We start from the raw sequence: 21,476 nt of genomic DNA on the forward strand, positions 1-21,476 counted from the left end.
AAAAAAAATCCTCCCCACCCACACCAAGGCAGGGTGGTCTGGTTTGTTCCCTTTTCTCTGGTTTCCTAACATCTCAGCATTTTGGGAATTTCTCTGAGCCTGATCACATAGTCCCTTATCTATCTCTCCCTACCTAGCCCCACCTGTCCGTTCCTCAAGATCAAGAGCATAGCATCTTCAAATAGTACTCTCTGGCTGACGCCCCTGCTTCCACAGTTCCAGTTCCTTTTCTCTGACCCTCTTGCTTCCCTCTTACAAGGGCTTTTAGGATTACATTTCCCCCACCCCTGATAATCCAAGATAATCTTCCCATCTCCGTATCCTTAATTTAATCACATTTGCAGACCCTTCTTTTCATGTCAGGTAATATGTTCAAGATTTCAGGGATTAGAATGATGAAATATTCTACGGGTCATGATTCAGCCTCCCATGCCATTATTAGGCCCAATCTCTCTCATACATTTACATTTAAAGGTCTCACCTACCCACTGGGCATTTACTTCTAGGTTACCTGCCTGAGTCTCAGAATCAATTTATAGTACAACCTCTTCCATCCCTAAAGTGGCTCTTGTTTCTGCTCTCCTGTTTTTCCTGTTTATCCCAGCTCAAAACCTTAGAGTTCGATTTTTGTGCTGCTCATCAAAGATCCTTTTTTTCTCTTGTAGCTGTGAGAATATACGATTTGGCAGAAACAGTGGAGGAAGACCATTATGGTATTCTGGTTATAATATATTCCAATAGTTAGGCCATAGTATTGCACTTTTAATTCAAAAGTATACATACTATGCTATTAGGATGTGAAGAGAGAGGGAGTGTTATTGAAAACTCTTTAAAATTTCTTTCTACAGGGGCACCTAGGTGGCTCAGTGGTTGAGCCTCTGCCTTTGGCTCAGACCATGATCCTAGAGTCCCTGGATCAAGTCCTGCATCAGGCTCCCTGTGGGGAGCCTGCTTCTCCCTCTGCCTATGTCTCTGCCTCTCTCTCTGTGTGTCCCTCATGAATAAATAAATAAGATCTTAAAAAAAAAAAAGTCTTTCTACACTGTTTAATATACAGGGAGTATACAGTCCACATGATTGTGTGAAGATCACATATACAACATGCCTTGGGTGATGGTTTACAAATATAATAAACCCTTTGTAATTCAAGGGATACCTGTATGCTATTCTGAGATAGATCCCAAATCTGCCTGATTGTTACAGTTTGTCAAAGAGGAATGCAGGAGTGCAAATTCCTGCAAAAGAGCAGCTTTTCTCCACTGCATTCTCAAGTTACAAGTGATGATTTTAGGGCTTCTACTCAGTAATATAGCCTAGGGGGATGAAGGTTCTATTGTTTCTAATTTGTTTGGTGGGGATCTCAGGGTGGGTTTACACCATTTTCCTCTGGGATGCTGATTTGTCAGGGCTTGTGTGGAGGGTAGGTGCTAAGAATCAATTAGGAATTAGTTTGTAAATTTGAAAAGTCTGAGGGTGAGGTGAGGGGATTAAACAGTTTTTGAAAAGGAGGTCAGTAATAGAGGATATTTCCTGAGGGTCTAAGGGAAGGGGCAATTTCTAACACAGAGGAGAGTCTGTTACTCCGTTTTAGCAGCATTGTGTCAGTTCAAGTGTTCTGAGAAGCAGACTCCAAGATGGGATTAGAGGATCAGACTTGTTATTAAAAAAAAAAATACAGAAAAAATCCTGGAGAAAAATACCTGTGAAGGTTAAACGGTGAAGAAGCAGAAATTGGTAGAGGAAACTCCAGTCTGAGATTCAAATCTGCTATCTCTGAGCAAACAGAGGAGAAGAAAATTTGGATAGGAAGAAAGCCAAATCACTGTGAAGTTCTGAGAATATCATGACCATTATCTGATGGGACGTCTCCAACCTGAATTGCCCAATGGGGGACATCCTGCAACAGGGGGAATGAGCCAGCATGAACACCCCAGTGGGGTTCATCGTTTAGCTAGAAGCAGCCCCAGGAAAGTGTAGCCACAGCACTCCACTCATAGGCTAGCAGGTGGAGGCCACCAGTTAACTGTGTTCTATGAAGTTCTCCTGAAGTGAGACCTAAGTGGGACACTTCCATATCTATCACAACCCACCCTTCAATCCAGCCATATTCACTTCTCCGTGCTCATTTTGTGAGCAGCTTAAAATGATTTTAATTTTGACTTTCTTCTCTTCTAACAGTCCTTCATTATAGGGGTCATATAAGCAAAGCCACCATAGTATCTGTATAACAATATAATGATAATACAATATTTAAATCTTAAAAGTATTGATTTGGGATTTCTAAAATGCTAAAGTGGAGCCTTACAGCATTTCAGTCAAAATGATATATGTAATATTTATTCCAAATTGTTGCACGTGCTTATTGATCAGGCATTCTCCTTGCTGTATAGTATTTCTTTTCTTTTTTTTTTTTTTATGATAGTCACAGAGAGAGAGAGAGAGAGGGGCAGAGACACAGGCAGAGGGAGAAGGCAGGCTCCATGCACCGGGAGCCTGATGTGGGATTCGATCCGGGGTCTCCAGGATCGCGCCCTGGGCCAAAGGCCGGCGCCAAACCGCTGCACCACCCAGGGATCCCACTGTATAGTATTTCTTACATGAATTTATTAGATTTTAGTTTTTTTCAGATTCTGCATCTGCGTTCTTCCCACCAGCCATTCTTAGTTTAGTATAAACTGGTTTAATAAGGTTGATTTCTTGTTCTTAACACCCAAAATGAGGTATGTTATGTTGGGGAGCAGTGGAAGTTTTACACTTACTGGATAAAAGGGATATTTTTAAATAAAAAAAATAAAAGAGAGTGAGGCAATCCTATTAATTTCATGGATAGAATACTTTGAAAGGCAGAATGAGATGGCTTTGCCGTCTCTAAAGCAAGGTGAGGTTACAGAGTTAGGGGACAGGGGATGTTGGGTGGGACGGCATGATTAGTGCAACAGGAAGAGCCTGGGGAACTGAGGCTTCCACACCTGTCAGTTTCAACAATTGCAGAACTAATCCAGCCTCCCTGACCAGCATTCTTTAACTCTGTGGTTTATTTAGTACTATTTTAAGAGCAAAGCACCATCTCAGTAAGCATGAGGCTAGCGGGGGAGTGGATGTTTGAGACACGTTTCATTTTCATACAGTCCAACAAACAACTTTGGATTTCACAGCCTATCAGGTGACTGATTGAAATTTCCTGAAACACCCTACTGCTATTATAACGTGATGTGGAGAGCAGTTCAAGGATAAAAATCCGTGTTTCTAAATGTGCTCCCAGTTTGCCCTTGACTTGCTAACCTTTGGAATCATCAGACATTTGTATTTGCATGAAGGCAGAAGGAAGTCAGTGGTTTCTCATTGCTACCAGGTACTTAACATTTTCTCTTCCCTGCCAACTTTTCATATGCTCTTCACTTCATCTGGAGTGCTTTTCTCCCTGCCTGTCAGAATGTTCTTCTATCCTTTAAGATCTGCTCTTTAGTCATGAGAGAATGTCACCTGTCCTTCCTCTGAAATCCAGAGTAACTCTCACCCAGACCTTTTACACTGTCTCATTGTTATTTGTACACTGAGTTACTGTCCACCTCTGCCACATGCAAAGACCCTTTGCCACTGGAGTAATGTCTTACGTATATTTTCAATTTGTTACTAAATTTATTTTGATTACATACATTTTCCAAAAATTCTTTTGAAAAAGCATTACAGCAACGAACCAATACAATAAGGTTGATGAAATTGTAAAACACAGTAGGGCCGTGGAAAAAAAGGAATCAAATAAGCCAACCATGGTTAAGTGTGCTTAAATTACAACTTGCCTCTAAAAAATACGGGCATCTATAACAATGCAGCATTGTATTATTTACCCTCATTATCACAGAGTAGAAGAACATTATTAGTTCCTTTGGAGAAAGTTGGTTTACCTTGAGCCAAAAAGTCAAGAAAACTCTCACATTGGACTTTACATAGGAGATAATAGTGTAATTATATCCTTAATTAACTCAATAAATGTTTACTGAGAACTGTTCAGTGTCTTTGGATATTCCATTTTGCTAATTGGGTGGGGCAGGGCAGTCAGGATAAAAGTTGACCTCAATGTTTACCAAGCAATGGAAGGACAGATAAGTAGACATACAAAGCAGTAAGTGCTTTAACCTATGTGAGCTTAAGAGTTGCTCTATAATATAGGAGAACCCACTCTGAGGATGAGGATGAAGGAAGACCCATCCTCTCTGAGGAGGTGATTCCTTATATTTGGAACTAAACTTTGAAAACCATCTGGAAGTTACTCTGGCAGAAGGGGGTTTAGTGTTGAAAGGTTGTGGGAGAGAGGCAAGAGAGTGAACAGAAAACAAGGACACTGCAGGCTTCTAGAGCAGCACCTGTAAAGGCACCCAGGTGGTAAGGCTTTGAGCAGGGGTCTAATCGTGCAGAATTTCCTATTCAGGTTAAGAAATTTTGTATTATTCTCAAGAATACCAAGAAATTACAGAAAAGTTATATCAAAAACTGACAGGACGGGATCGGTAATTTGAAAGAGTATAGAATGTGTGGTGTGGAGACACAAATTAAAAGGGAGGAAAACTGAAGCGAGAGAGACTTGTCAGGAGGTGTCTGGAGTAGTGATAATGATGATGGTGATAATATTGCTCCCACAAGAATGCTAATCAGCAGTGTCCTCCACCGTAATGCAGAATGACCGCAGAATCAGTTCACAGAACTCTTTCTCTTCATGACCTGCAATAAATGCACTCAGCATTGCTTTGCAGTAAAGGTGGTTTTGTGTACTTTTTAGTTATAATATGGAAAACTTTCTTTAATGATGGAATTTCTTTTACCCCCAACTTTGTTAGAACTATCATATGCTTGGATCTTCAATGAATATCCATCATTTGTTGAAGAAGATAGTCGGAGATTTGTCTCTCAAGAGACAGGCCATCTCTACATAGCCAAGGTCGAGCCATCCGATGTGGGTAATTACACATGTGTGGTGACCAGTACAGTGACGAAAGCCAGAGTGCTGGGCTCCCCAACTCCTTTGGTGCTACGTTCTGATGGTAGGAAATATTTCAAGGTGCAATTCTAAATGTCAATGTTGGGAATACATGCAAAAACAAAGGGAAAAGGTGAAAAGTATATCATGGATTATTTCATTTTGGGGCAAACAAAAAAAAATTATGAATACAGCGATGCAGATTATTTCATTAACATAGGTCCCTGTTCCTAATCCTTACCCAGGACCAGCTTCATAATTTTTAAGGACCAGAGCAAAATAATAATCGTGGATCCATTGTTCAGAAATTATTAAGAATTTCAAGATGATAATAGGAGACCATCAAACCAAGCATGAGGTTCTTCTGAGCCTCGGGCTCAGGTTACATTGTCATGAACCACTTGTCCTGATTTTGGTCACCTTGAGGTTCTTAAAGTTTGGTTGTTTTGTTATAGGATATAAAGTATCTCTTAAAAATGTTTTCAAATGTACTCTAGATTCCCAAAGCTTACTCATTTTATTTTTTATTTTTTAAAAAGATTTTTATGTATTTTTTCATGAGAGACATAGAGAGAGGCAGAGACATAGGCAGAAGGAGAAGCAGGCTCCCTGTGGGGAGCCCAATGCGGGACTTGATCCCAGGACCCCTGGATCACACCCTGAGCTGAAGGCAGATACTCATTCACTGAGCCACCCAGGTGTCTCAAAGCTTACTCATTTCATAACTGAAAGTTTGTACTCTTTGACCAACCTCTCCCCATTTCCCCCACCTCCAACAACATAGTCATAATAGTTAATAATTTTGTACTGTATATTTGAAATTTGCTGAGAGAGTAGACCTGAGGTGTTCTTACCACAGAATATTTAGAAATTAAATGGTATCTATGTGAGGTGCTAGATGTGTTCACTTGACTGACATAATCATTTAAGAATGTATACATATATAAATCATCACATTGAACACAGTAAAAAAATCGGGCTGTGCAGTCTAAATATATATAATCTTTATTTGCTAATCATACCTCAGTAAAGCTGAAAATGAAAACATGTGTTTCCTCAACTCCTTTGTGGCTATTTCAAGGGAGCACATGAACTTCAGAGGAAACAGATTTGTAAGCCTGCATAACTGCCCCACTTACACAAAGCCATATCTGATAAAGCACCATGCCATGACCACATATTATCTAAGCATTTCCTTCCAGTCAGTTATAATTGAATTTGACCTTTCTCATTTATTAAGTTACTGTTTTTCGTCTCCAGGGTGCCATTTAATAAGTTTAAGATTGGTTTCTCTGCTACCAGGGTACCATTAAGTAAATTCCCTCCCATAATTTTTGCTCTTTAGGATATTTCAAGAAGTCATAATACATTGTATATTTCAGTTTGACTAGAAATGTCCAGATTAAATACAGAATAAAAAAGCCCCCCTTTTACACAATATAAAGGGTATAATGGTTTTCTTGGAACTGCTCTATAAGCAGTAAATTTATGAATCACAGAATCTGAGGTCCCTGATGTTTAATAATGTTGCATATTTGGCCCAGTTAGCTCTGCTTTTAAAAGTACCTAATGGATGGCTAGTAATTTAAATCATTAGAGAAACTAGTTCAAAATGGAGCAAAAGAAAGTTTTATTGAAGAAAAATGAGATAATTCCATAGGAAACATTGAAACTATTAACCTCATATGGCTTTACAGGTGTGATGGGTGAATATGAGCCAAAAATAGAAGTACAATTTCCAGAAACTCTTCCGGCAGCTAAAGGAGCAACTGTGAAATTGGAATGTTTTGCTCTTGGAAAGTAAGTTTTGTAACACTTACCCCAGTGTGCTGAAATATTAGTTTGCCGTAAAAGATCAAAATAGTTTTTGACAGAGTCTTCTTGTCCTTATTTTCTAAAATTTTTTTCATTTAGAAGCAAAGGAAAAATAAAATATAAGAATGCACATACATAATTTAGGTTGAAGCTTGAAAGGCAATTCGCAGAAAATGACTGCGCCTGCCTAATTTCATGAACTAGATTGCTGTTATTTTTCTTTTGCTTGTTCATTTGTCATAATACAATGGAGACGTGTTCATCTTTTTTCTTGAAGTCATGAATTAACTCAAGAAAATGCACACCTTATTAAAATATCAACTTAGGTAAATCCTTGTATCAGGTTTATGTAATTGACAACTGGAGATGTTCTGCATTGGAAACCTGGTGCCTTTTTGCTCTATCCTAACAAAAGGTTCCTTTTGTAGGGCCTAAGATGCATCCAGGCATCTGTGTAAAAGAGCAATAACTTGACAATTTTCTGCTTAGCCCTGTACCTCAGATTAATTGGAGGAGAAGTGACGGACTGCCGTTTTCCAGTAAAATTAAACTGAGAAAGTTCAATGGCGTGCTTGAAATCCCCAACTTCCAACAGGAAGATACGGGTTCCTATGAATGCATTGCTGAGAATTCACGAGGAAGAAATGTCGCCAGAGGGCGTCTCACTTACTATGGTGAGTATCTACTTTGGGCAAATGGAATTTTTAGCTTTTGCTCTCTCAACAAAATATTGTTGGGCAGTGGGAAGTTATGACAGGATGCCAATGTTCACCTTGTTCTCTTTTGTGTTTTGTTAAAGGAGGATGAATATTTAGGAGGAATTAAGAAGCAGTACCATTTTGTGGTGAAGTCGGAGGCATGACATAGTCTTTTTGCATTTTAAAACGATTCATATAATAATGAATATTTCATTTTTTTCTATGAGTAATGCTTTATACACTTGGTCATATCACGGAGCAGTCTCCTTTGTGTCTATCCTCTCCCCTAGAAAATGTGACTGTATCTTTCTTTATGATCTTTCTTTATGATCTTTACACAGAAAGAAACTGTTTACAGAGAGAACTTGTAATTACTGCATTAGACAAACCACATCAAGTCAGGCTGAAGTTCTTTGGTATTAATTCTCTCCCTTCCAATAATGTAACTGTGCTGTGTTTGCTTCCTTTAATTTATAATCATTTATTTGATGTACTGTTCAGTTTGGGTAAGGAAAGGATAATAATGCTACATTTATTTAGAGTCATTTGGTATAGGAAAATTAAATTATCCTTTTTGTTTTCAGATCATTTTTATTAAAAAAGTAAGTTTTTTGAAGAAAGCATGATTTAGAAAGCATAAATACATGATTTTACAAAATATACTGTAATATATAGAAAGATATATGCTCAATGGATATTTACTTGCAGTTTGATCATGAGAAACATTGTAAAATGAGAGAGAGAATTGACCACTTTTGTGAAAGGCAAATTGCATTGCATTCTATTTATCTTAGAAAGTGGAAATGGAAACAGTTTGCATACATAAATGTTTCAGGGAGGAAATCATTTGCAAAGACAAATATTAAAATTAAATGGCTTTTTATGACCTCCCTCAAAAAAATTTGCATTGCTTCTGATTAAATTGACATGTGTTCACCTATTGTAAGATTTTAGGATCTGTCAGGAACAAATTGGAGGCCTGGTTTAATATCATGAGTCATTCTGTGTTATAACTGTCTCGTTACATGATTATAGAGCACCACGGTGACATTACCTAGGTGTCAAGGTCTACATACTGATGGGACAATAAAGAAGTAGGTCAGGGGGCACTTAAGCCATATGACTGTACAGCTCTAAGACCACCCAGAGCAAGTCCCTTTTTCTGGTAGGAGAAAGTTCCAAAGGAGGAGTTTAGTTTCTCCTTTCTGAGAAACAATTACTTGACCTAGGGTAAGAAGTGACCCTTACAAGAAAACACAAGCTATTCCAACTATCTAAATGTTTCAGCAGCAATGTTTTAGCTCTGTGGACCAGCAACCTTGACTAAAAAATAAACAATTGAATGCCTCATAAGATGAGAAATTCAAAGCTAAGTTGGTGTTCAAGTACCTTATAAGCAGGTCCTTGCTCAGTTTCTCTGTGATTTTGTTTCTGCCGTTACCGGTCTTTTCCCTTTACCTGCATGTTAGTCTCTGGTAGAGTCACAAAATAGCTGCCCACTGAGACCAGAACATTAACCCTTGTTCATCCTTCCTGTCTCCAAAACATCTTGTAATTCCCTTCTCAAATATCATTGCCTGGAAGTTCATTCCTAAACCAATCAGTAGTGGGGAGTATTGACTTACACAATTTAAGTGCATCAGGAACAGGGAATATGGTCAGATTCCCTGAATTTTATGGGCGGTGTGAGGTGATGAAAGAGAAGATAGTTTAATAAGAAATGGGGGTTATTTTACAAATAAAGAAAAGAGGAAATGGATACACAACAGACAACCAATATCATCCCCTATACTGACTAAAGAAGGTAGACTACTGCTTTATTTCATTAGGTAGGTAATATAATATATACGCAAGAAATAAATCAGGAATTAATGAGATAAGGAGTTTCATGATAGTTACGCTACATTTCTGACTTAAGACTATTATATTCAATCAGTGCCATGAAGTTCTCTGGTTATCCGTTCTAATATTTCATATAGATAGAATATTTGGATCTCATATGATAGAGTTAGGGGGGAAATCACAATTAACATGGCAGTTGTAATCTCAGGATTGGCTTCAGCCCAATGAATTATCCTCTCATTTGGAGAACAGTAGTTCTGAGAAACCAGTGGAAAATTTTTGATAGAATCTTGAGTCTTAGTGAAGGACTCATGTATGAGTTTTTTTGCGGTCTTATTCCATGAAGGCTGATAATTCCTGAAAGGAAAAAAAATGTGCTTCAATATAAGTAGAGTGAAGTGACTTTCGACTGAGCCATACTTCAGACTGAGGAAGTCATTTATGTAAAAAAAAATAATGAGAAAAAATAATAATAATAAGGCAAAATTTAGACTAATAGATTTTCTCTAAAAGCTAAATAGCTATATTTTCATTTCTATTTCCTTTATTTAAAAAAAAAGCAATTTTACAAGATAGAAATGGAAAGACAAATCTTCCCATGGTTGCAATTAAATAGAAATAGATAAACTGTTTCTCCATATGGAGGATGCAAATGTGAATCTCACAGTAGACATCACATGCATAATGCAATGTGAAACCAGTAAGACATCTCACCTCCCAGTTTTGGATTTAAAATGCAAGCTGAGACTTGGCTGAATATGCTGTGTATATGGAGTGGCTTTGGTTATAAGTGGTATGTTGCTTTCATCTGTAAAAAGAATTTTCCAAATACCTTCTAAAATGTAAGAGAAAATGATAAATCCAGTTGATGCCACTGATTTGCATACATAATTTGAGGTTGCATGAGCTAGTTCTTTTTCATAAAAAATCATATTATTCAAATTGAACCAATTTATCCATCTTTCTCTGCTTTCATTTTAATTCACAAAGAGGTTCATAAGATGCTCATTGGCTTGTATTTAATTAAAACATATTTCTAACTTGAGGGAGATTTTTTTTCCTCAGCTATAGAAATTTCCCTTCTACGGATGTTAATTTTTAGTGCATAATTAAGACAAGTATCTCCTGTCATATGTGTATTAAGTTGTCATCAATTGTGACCTTATGATTCACAAATGCACTTGGAAAGGAGTCTATTTAGTATACCTGCATTACAGTCTACTAAGACACACTTGAAGAATATAACGTAGTGCCACGGCGCCTGGGTGGCTCAGTCAATTAAGCATCTGACTCTTGATTTTGGCTCAGGCCAAACTCTCAGGGTCAAGAGATCGAGCCAATGCATCAGGCTCCGTGCTGAGTGTAGATCTTGTTTAAGATTCTCAGATTCTCAATCCCTCTGCTCTGCCCATCCCCACTGTCTCCTTCTTTAAAAAAAAATAAATAAATAAATAAATAAATAAATAAATAAATAAATAAATAAAAATTTAAGAAAGAGAATATAGTACAATGCCCAGAATTTTGAAAACCGAGAAAGTGTAATGAATTTGGCTTAGGAAGTGACAGATTGAAACATTCATTCTGAAATCTAGAAATATTTCCCATACCCATTTAGTAAATAGGGAATTAAATATAATTTTAGTCACTATGCTCCTATTAATTCATTGCTCACAGTGTTTATATCCATTTATATAAAGTATTTATTTATTATTTGCTGGGTGGTTTGATTTTTTTTTTCCTTGCAGCAAAGCCTCATTGGGTTCAGCTCATAAAAGATGTAGAAATAGCAGTGGAGGACAATCTTTTTTGGGAATGCCGGGCAAGTGGTAAACCCAAACCCTCCTACCGATGGTTGAAAAATGGAGAAGCCCTTGTGCTTGAGGTAAGGTAACGAGCCTGGTTAATCCTTCCTCTCTTCATTTTGTGTTAAATAAATGCCTTCCTTGTACCTAGTGCCAAAGTTTGTACACATTCATTTGTACCTATGAAGTGATAGAGAGAAGAAAAATATAAAATCAAGTATCCAGTCTGCCAAAAAGGAAATACTTTCAACAATTATATTTGATTGGTAAAAAATAATTTTGTGAATTTAGTCTAAAACTGATATACTATATTTTTTTTTGCTTTTGAAATTAGAGAAGACTTGACTTTAATCAAATGTGGAATATAATTTCTTTTTCCTGTTTGACAAGTTGGTATTGGCCTCTGGAGAGTAAATGTATCATTACATGGTTACCTTCTTACATGAGTACTTATTTTCTCAATCACTTTCTTTCTTAAGCCATATAATTTTTACTCTTTAAAAAAATTGTGTACTAAGTCAATTATGTTCCTTCAAATTTCTATATATAACTTGTCATACTACCTAAAAACCCTTAATAAATGTATTTTCCAGAACCCTTTCTGGTGCACAGAATTTATAATGTGTTTAATTTAAATGATTTAAAAAATGGTGAAAACCTTTCCAGTTGATGGGATGGAAACATGATACATTTTTTAAAGTCTGCAACTTTAACCATAGGGAAAAATGAAGTGCCTACAATATTTTACCTCTTGCTTTGTTATTTATTTTACTGATAGGCATTTGGACTGAAGGGTGTTTATTAGTATTTCTAATGTGTGGCTGTTATGTTAAATCAGTCTCAGATTTTCAAAATAAGGAAATATTACAATTTCAGGTCAGGCTGCCTAATACTCTGAGGAAAATGAAGGAGGTTTGTATATCATTGAAATAATAGTGGTTTTCATTTTTCTTTTAAAATGATACATACATTGATATGCAAGAGATTTTTGTTCTTACCTAGGAGAGAATACAGATAGAAAATGGTGCCCTTACAATATCGAACCTAAATGTGACTGATTCTGGAATGTTCCAGTGCATAGCAGAAAACAAACATGGTCTCATCTATTCCAGTGCAGAACTTAAGGTTGTAGGTAAGACAAAGCTTCTCTTGTCACTTTTTTTTCTTAAATCCTCCATTTTTGCTAGAACCAGAAATATTTACTTCTCCTATTATACTCCTATATTCTCTACAGTATTATAACAACATCAGGGTTTTTAATGAGGGAATATATTTTAATGATTTCTAAGGAAAAGCAGCAATTGTGGCTGGAATAAACCTTCAAAGGCTGAAATAGAACAACAATAAGGAAACATGTTGACCTAAAACATCCTTATCCAACTCCAACGTTACAAACTATGCAATGCCTTTTAAGATAATAAGTGAATTTGGTGTTTTCTGTTGCAGGGCTAGTAAAAGTTCAAAAGTAAAGAACAGAATTGAAAACAATAATTTATGGGTCCATAAAGAGTTGCTTTGTTTTTAGTGACCCTGCTCAAAGCATCAAACATTGGGCATAGTGAAGTTTTAATTAACAAAGCTCAACTATTTGAAATTCTGAATTATTTTCTTCTTCTTGCACTCTAAGTATATGAAAAGGTAGAAAATGTTACATTGTGTGTAGGGCAATTATCCAGAGAAACACTTTGTAAGTGACAAATGCCTGAAAGTCAACCAAAATTGTCAGAGCATAGCATCATATTATGTAAATAAGAGAGAAAGAAGAAGGGAAATTTTTTGTTCCATGTAATTAAAGTGCAGATTTGGATCTGAACAGAACATGATCCAGGGCTCAAGCATCATCACCATCATCAGGATCTACATGGTTGTTCCCCAACACATTCAGTTTCCATGATCAGTCAATCTAATGGAAGAAGCATGGCTTTCTGAATTGCGCTAATAAATATCAGAGTCCTACATGGCATTGGCCCTGCATCACTGAGTTGAGTCCTATACCCATGGCTGATCAATCCATATGGCCCAGAAGTTGGAAGACCCTGATTGACCTAACTCAGCGGTCCCCAGTCGGGGATGATTTTGCTCTCAGGAAATATTTGGAAATGTTGGGAGACATTTTTAGTTGTCATAATGTTGAGGACAGATAGGGGAAGAAGGGATCCAGTGTGTATTCCTGGCATCTCGAGAAGCCAGAAAGGCTACTCACAAATAATTCTACAATGTAAATATCCTACAGTGCACAAGACAGACTCTCATAGCAAATAATTATTTAGCCCAAAATGTCAGGTGCCACACTGAGAATCCCTGGTTTGATGGGAAGCAGGTCTCTCATCCTTGATGCCTGGAGGTTAGAAATACATCATCTGCACTGGGAAGCCTCAATTCTGGAAAAGGCAGATCATCAACTGAAAATCTGGCTACTTTTATCCATAACAGAGAAGTGGGGTACTTAACAAAAAGAGAGTGGATTTTTACCTAGTCTTAAGTTGAAGCATTGCTGTACTATTGTATTAAATTAGCCTTATGAGTGATGGTTCATTCATCCTAAAATGCATGATTTCATACCAAACATGCTGTATGAGGCTTTTGTATGGGAAAAATATGAGCTATGTTAAAAATCTATATAATTCATTTAAAGTACAAAGGGTTTTTTTTTTAGTCAAAAGTATTATTTTAAGATCTTAATTTTTAAGACCAACAATGTCTGGGTAACATATCTTCTTTATCCACAGTCTTATATATAACCGCATAATATAATTAGCTATATGATGTCCACTGACCAAAAAAATAAATAAATTGTATTCCCTGGGATTTTCCATAAGACAGAGCATTAAACATTAGGAGAAATGCACTGTGTTTGGTTAACTTTTCCCACATTTGCAATAAGAGGAAGAATGATTTTCTGATTAAAGTACCATTTCAATCAAATGATACATTTTTGTTTATCTTGAATGTTCAATTGTTTCAGGATCAGCATTGTGTGCATTATTGGCAGATATGATGTTCTTTATATATTATTGTATTTAATGCGATACTGTAACACTAATATAATAACGCATATTATATATTTCTTCAACGCAGAAGTTAAACACAGCCATGTGAAAATTTTATAATAGATCTTGATAATTTTTATGCAAGAGAATAATAATTCAATACCCAGCCTTCATTCTAAAAACATTTACTGAGCACTTACTGAGTGCCAGGTGCTGTGCCAAGTGCTGAGTTTTAGAGATCACAGAGACTGACCCTATTGTTGTCTGCATGGAACTAACTTTCAAGAACATTCTGTGATAGGTTTTCATTTAAATAAGCTCATGAGCTACTTTCAAACTTCACAGTAAACTTTAAAAATTCCTATATAAAATAATCATCCCAAGATTTAGAACTTCCTAGAGCACAAAATAGTAGGAATTACTTTTTGAGCATTGAAAACTTGAGTGGTGCCCAGTCAATTAAGTAAATCAAGTACTGACATCTGTGTGTCAGAAAACTTTAAAAATGATTATAAAGTCAACCTCTGAACCCACAGGAATTTTAAAATATTAAATTAAAAATAACATTTTATTCCTTCTTGCCTTTCAGCTTCTGCTCCAGATTTTTCAAAGGCTCCAATGAAAAAGTTGATTCAGGTGCAGGTGGGCAGCATGGTCAGCTTGGATTGTAAACCTAGAGCCTCCCCCAAACCAGTCTGTTCATGGAAAAAAGGAGATATGATCGTGCAGGAGAATGAAAGGTATTTGTTGTCTAAAATAATGGTGATTCACTTTCTTCTTACTTTCCATACTGAGGTCAAAGCAGGTTTTCAATATGAAATGAGTAGAATATGAGTTGTTGAAAAATCAAGACAGTAGTATTTTTGGTTTTGTAATACTCTCAGGAAGATAGCAATTTTTGAAATCTGGAAAAAGTTAGATATATCATCTAGCTTCTACCCATACAGAATACCTTATCTTAACAAGGATTTTCCTCCCCAGTCACTGGGTAAGACTCAAAGTAGAATGATAAAGAAAATCAGTCCTGGACCCACATGAGCCAACATCCTTGGACAAAGAAGAGAAGATATATTAAGAACATATGTCAAATAAATACCAATATTGCTGTTGCCCTATATTGAAATAATTTAGCATTCTTGGTAGTAGTTTAAGCAAAGGCTTTCTTGGTTTTCTGATTGTTATAATATTTAAAATGAGGAGGAAGGATGAAGCTTAAGGGTTCCACTTGTAGAGCCAAACAGCCTGGGTTCAATTCTTTGTTCTACCTTTTGCTTGCTCAATGAAAAGCTTTACTTTCTGTGTCTCATTTTCTTATTTAAAAAAATATATATATAAAAATAAAAATATATATATAGATTTATGAGAGAGAGAGAGGAGTGCGTGTGCACACAAGCGGGGGAGTGGCAGCAGGAGAGGGAGAGAATCTTCTAGCTGACTCCCTGCTGAGGATGGAGCCCAACAAGGAGGGGCTTGATCCCAGGACCCTGAAATCACCACCTGAGCTGAAATCAAGAGCCAGCCACCTAACCAACTGAGCCCCCAGGCACTTCATCATTTTCTCATTTTAATGTGGATGGTGATATTAGATATCACTAGATAATAATGGGGATTATTAAATGAAATACACAAATATCTATATAGCACTATATATATGCTATCTATATAGCATATACAGTCTTTACCGAGCAGTGAGTAAACATAAGTATTAGCTATTTTTATTTATTAAGTACTTAACTACATTGCCAGGTGTTATGCTCAGAGCTTGTGATAAATAGATAATTGACCCCAAAGATGTCCATGTCCTTATCCTATAAACCTCTGATTGCGTTACATACATGACAAAAAGTAATTAAATTTAAATACTTAAAATTACTAAGTAGATGACTTCAAAATAGGGAAGTTATCCTGGATTGTGTGGGTAGGTTCACAGTAATCACCTGAAAATTTATAAGGGGAAGAGGAAGGCAGAAGGATTTGTCAGAGATATATGATAATCAAGGATGAGGCAGGAGAGATTTCAAACTTCAGAGGGACTTCAGTTGGTATTTCTGCTTTGAAGATGGTGGAAGGGAGCCATGAGCAAAGGATTTTGGATAACTCTTTAAGATGGGAACAGCCTCAGTTGATAGCCAGTAAGGAAAGGGACCTTAGTCCCATAGCCACGATGAACTGAATTCTATCAACAATGTGAAGGAACAATTAATAATTCTGAACCCTCCCAAGAAACATAGCCCAGACGATAATTTTGGTCCACTAAAACCCATCCTGGACTTCTGACTTCCAGAACTATAGAACAATAAATTTGTGTTGTAGGACAGATTACTAAATTTGTAGTATTTTATTACAGAAGCAAGAGGAAATGGATACAGAACTCTACACTCATTATCTATTTTAAACATCTCTGGAGCTCTATGATGTGTTATAAATCATATTATCATCTCCATTTTTCTAATGAGAAAAACAAAACTTAGATTATGTAATTTGCCTAAAATTACAGAGCCAGGATTTTAATCCCTGTCTGTTTGACTGTTTGACTCTAGACATAAGCTCTAAACATTTTCAATGCCACATTTTGTATAGGGAGCCCAGAATTTTAGAGGTGGTCTCAGCCTTTGCAATCATAGAGTCCAAATTACTCTTTTTAGAGATTAGGGGAAACAAACAATAAAACCGTAGGCCAAGAACTGTGGATTAGTTTTTCAAAATTACAAAGTCTTATTGCAGACAACCAAGTTGACTGCTTTTATTACCAAGACACCAAGATATTTTTGTGAGTTGGTATGACAACACAATTTGCAGTTCCTCCAGTATTTAATGGGAAAAGCTTCCATTAAAAGGCAGCCACAGCAGGATGACAAGGCAAAGTTGTGAGCTGAGTGGTTAAGCACAATTCAGCTAAATGCTGGGCCTCACAGAATAGATTTCTGAAACAGGAAGTTAATTAGTGATTTGGAGTTTAATTTTGTAAACCAGTTGAAACAAGTATAGGCTTGTGGCACAAATTAGTTAATTGTGGCTGTATTGAAGTTAAGTCTTCTTGTATAACTGCTGACTTTTTGTGTTCAAAAAAGTTTTAAATAGTTTTAACTGTGTACATAAATTAAATAGTGGTTAAGTCCCAAGGACTTCAATGCTTTACACAATAATGAACCCACTTGTCTTCACAGTAGTGCCTATAGTAGGCAGAGGTTTTTAATCTTAATTTCAAAAGAGGATAAGAAGATTAAGAGTTTAAGCTACAGGCACACAAAGGATTTACTCCCACATTATAGAGTAATGCAGTAATAATGCAGGAAAAAAAAAGACTATAAATTCCAGAATCTGATTTGGGATTTCTGACTTGGCCACTTGCTACCTTGGTGTCATTAGGACCATTATGTAACACCTTTGAATCTTAATTTCCTCACTCATAGAAGAGATCATAATTTCCTTCTTACATAGTTGCTATACAGTGAGCATTTAGCAGAATGATATTTGCAGACATTCTTATACTGATAAGTAAGAATAAGATATATTACAAATAAAATGTTGGAAGTAACAGTGACTAAGAAAGATAGAAGCTTTTTGCTCTTTAGTTGGGTAGCTCCTTGGCTGTTTGATGTCTCTAAAGGTAGGCAATCAGGACTACCCCTTTTATCTTGCTGCTCCACTATCTTCGTATCCTGAACCCTGGGCTTCAGCTTCTCAATGTCATCTCCCAGTAACAGGAAGGAAGAAAGTAGAAATCAGAGTATACTTCTTCCCTTTCTAAGGAACTTTCCAAAAGTTTCAACAGTAATTTCTTTTATGCCCCTACTGGGCAGAAATTAGTTCCCAGGCCAAACTTAAATGTAAGGGAGAGGCTAAAAAATATGGATTTTCTTTTATTTATCTTTTTTTTGGTGGACACGTATGTATCCAATGAGAAATTGGGATTAATTTTTTAATTGGAATTATGTTTTAAGTAGAAAGAGAAAATGGCTTACTCTAGCACATGTATCATGTTCGTAAATGTTACTTCTGTCCATATGAGGACTACTGACCCTTCATTTGTTTTAAATATTTCTAACCTCTTCTGTGAATAAGGAAACTTTTAAGTACAAAAAGAGTTAGAAAGAGGAAACATATTTGAGAAGAGGGTTCATAATGTTGCCTTCCCTGCCAAGTATCTTAGTCTGAGCTTTTATGACATAGTACCATAAATCAGATGGCTTATAAACAACAGAAATTTATTTCCCACAATTCTGGGCATGGTAGTCCGAGATCAGGGTGCCAGCTCGGTCAAGTTCTGGTAAGGGCCTTCTTCTGGGTTTCAGATAGCAATCTTCTTATATACTCATATGGCAGACAGAGAGCAATATGGTACCTCATAAAGGTACCAATCCCATTCGTGAGCTTTCTCCCCCTCCCGGCTCAGGGCTCATGACCTAACCACCTCCCAAAGGCCCTTCCTCCTAATAGCATCACACTGGGCATTAGGATTTAACATAGGAATTTGGAGAGACTCAGACATTCAGTACATAGCACCAGGTCTGGTGGTTTGGATTTTGCTTTTATCTATTTGGACAGCAAAAACACTGATGAGCCAGAGCCTTGATGCTTAGGGAAAAGGCTGCTAGAAGCAATTATTGAACAAGTTGCACTTTTGAATCCTCCCCAAGTTCGTGTGAAATCAGTGTGGGCCTCAGCCATCACTTGGCAATGAAAACCCCATGTGTGTCCCTCTTGACTGAGTCTGCAGCCTTAAGCCAAATTGGGGAAGCACTTTAAATGATAGATTTATTGCGGTTGTTCAATCATTGGCTGTTCCAACTTAAAACGTGCAGATTCAAATCTCATTTTGGGGACAAATGAGTTTATTGACACATTTGAAAATATAAGAGAAGACAAAATTTTAATAGGGTATTTATGGCAAGATTTTAAAGCCATTAGTTTTTTAGGTTTGTTTCTATTTTTGTTTTTGTTTTTGTTTTGTATGTAAACTTGGGTTTGTCAGTGAATGAGAAACTTATAAGTAGGAAACCTTTCTCCAATTTAGTGTCGGGAATGCTGGTGGCAAATAAACTTTTGATTAAGCCAATACATACATTATTATGTAAAGCCTAAATCAGGGAAAAAAATAAAATAAAGTCTAAATTAGGAAAAACCATCTAAGGATTAAAAATGTCTTAAAAATTGTATAAACTAATAAATATGTCTACAATGTAAATCACACAGTACATTTGAATGATTATAATCAACCTGGTTTGTAAGTTTTTATATCAGCACAATAACAGCTTTGTAATTAATGCATCAGCTGTAGTAATGGGGATCTAAGTCAGTGAGACACCTAAATTACAGAATCATTTTGAAGAAATCGGTGTTATTGCTTTGAGGTCGAGAGAGCATTTCAAGCTAAGGTAATAAAGGAATTACTTCCCGGCAGGGGTCTTAGAAAAGCTGCTCTGAATAGATTGCAAGAGCTTATAATGCAAGCAGTGATTCCTGAGGTCTCAAAATCAAGTGCTCATTCGTTCATTGGAAAATTATTTTGATTGCCTACTCTGTGCTAGGCACCAGATATTTAATTTTTATCAGGTAAGTCCATATTCTTGCTTGTAGCTTTTTGGGGGTATACTGACAAAAGAACACAGAGCAGGTACAATAAAACTTAATTAGGAAAGTGCAGTATGTTTGGTGATTACCAGAGAGGGCCCCCAGAAGGGCGCAGGCCTTCTGGAGAATGTAGTATGTTCAGCAAGACTTAAAAGATGACTAGAGTTCCCTGAAGAAGAATGCTTCAGGCAGAGGAAGAGCATAGGCAAAGGCACAGGGTAAAGGGTGGTTTAGGAACTTGAGCAGCTTCAGCTTAACATGCCTTGTGAGGACGGATGTAGACAGAACGGGGCTGTAGAGGTGAGCCAGAATCTTACTGGGAATGACGTATAAGCCAAATCAAGAAGCTTGGGCTTTACTCCACAGGTGCTGAGAAGCAACAGAGTAAAATCCAAGTAGCAGAATTAAAAGACCAAGTTTAATTTTGATTATGTTCTTTAAAAAAGATCACAATGGTGGCAACAGGGAACATGGATTGGAGTGGCAGGAAGACTTGAGGCAAAAATCTCAATTCATAGCATTTCATCAACCTGAACAAGAAAGTTTTCTAGCCTGAACTAAAGAAAGGGCAGTGAGAAGAGAGAGAAGTATTGAGGAGTTTGAGAAGGGGTTAAATCCACAGGACCTAGGAGTTGATTAGATTAATGATTTGAAGAGAAGGTAAGAGTCAAGGATGAACCCGAAATTTCCAGCTTAGACATCAGGACCTATTCAGTGAGACAGGGAACATTACAGAAAGAGCAGGAGGAATAAGCACAAATATAAGTACTACTTGGGATTTTTGGTGTTTGAAGTCCTTGTTGAAAATCAAACTATATATGTGAGCAAACAGGGGTTGACTAAATGAATCTGGAACTCAGGAGAAAGACTTGAGCTACCGATAGACATTTAGGTCTTCTGAGCACGACATGGCAGCTGAAACCATGGCACTAAATAAAATTGTCTTGGAAGGCACATAGCATTAAATGGTAAAGAGTCAGCACCATATCTCTGAAACTGATGGAAACAAGTTGTGGATAGGGGAAGCCTGTTTATACAGTCTTAGTTGAATGGCTTCTAGTCATAATTTATAAGTAATCGATTTACTAAGTAAAGGTCAATGTTAAATCACTTGATATGCAGATATCCTAATCTCCGAAATTGCTAGCATCATTACTAAGCAAAGTTGTTTGCTTTCTTTGTTCTGTTTTGTTTATATTTGTATCATCCATACTGAGAGAAGTTATTGTGTTTTTTCCCCTTTGCAAGAAACAGGTTTTCTGAATAAATAGAAATGCCCTGCCCCTTTGAGTGGTCAGTGGTAGTACACAGGTGTCTGTTTTAGTGTTCTTCTATTCATTTGCTTATAATCCACATATTTTCAAAGAAGACTGGAATTGAAATAGGATGTTTTTTCTCCTTTAAGCAAAGTAAAATTGGAAAAGACTCTAGAGAATGCAACCAGGCATGGTATTCAAGAAGAAATAGCCAGTTGGCATATTTTAAAGAATGTTTAGCTTTTCTCTATCACTTAGTGGTACTTAAAATGCATTAGCCAATTATTTTTTAAAATGGGGCTTTCAGTTGAATGCTATTACTTATAATAGTAAATATTTTATTGCAATAGCCTCAATTCAAAAGAGAATCAAAGAATGGCCCATTACTTCTAATTAAACACATTAAAATTGTTTCAGATGTTCTAGGCAGCATTTAATATTATAGAAATTTAAATGCTTTTTAAAGAAAGAAATAGCAAAGTTTTTTTCCAAATATTAATAGCCATAATCCACATAACGCTTTT

At 36.5% G+C, this 21,476-nt stretch overlaps 1 protein-coding gene across 4 annotated transcripts in view; it reads left to right on the top strand.

The window, feature by feature from the left end:
- Positions 1–21,476, top strand: part of CNTN3 (contactin 3) — a 326,552-nt gene that overhangs the window by 225,131 nt on the left and 79,945 nt on the right. For all 4 annotated transcript variants that reach the window (XM_072720423.1, XM_072720424.1, XM_072720422.1 and 1 more), the window contains exons 6-11: positions 4,836–5,039; positions 6,673–6,775; positions 7,280–7,464; positions 11,076–11,212; positions 12,135–12,264; positions 14,712–14,862. In XM_072720423.1, the coding sequence (XP_072576524.1) occupies positions 4,836–5,039; positions 6,673–6,775; positions 7,280–7,464; positions 11,076–11,212; positions 12,135–12,264; positions 14,712–14,862 (910 nt within the window). The remainder of the gene's footprint in view (positions 1–4,835; positions 5,040–6,672; positions 6,776–7,279; positions 7,465–11,075; positions 11,213–12,134; positions 12,265–14,711; positions 14,863–21,476) is intronic.

The sequence above is a fragment of the Vulpes vulpes genome, chromosome 9, assembly GCF_048418805.1.
Source record: "Vulpes vulpes isolate BD-2025 chromosome 9, VulVul3, whole genome shotgun sequence".
NCBI classification, from domain to species: domain Eukaryota; kingdom Metazoa; phylum Chordata; class Mammalia; order Carnivora; family Canidae; genus Vulpes; species Vulpes vulpes.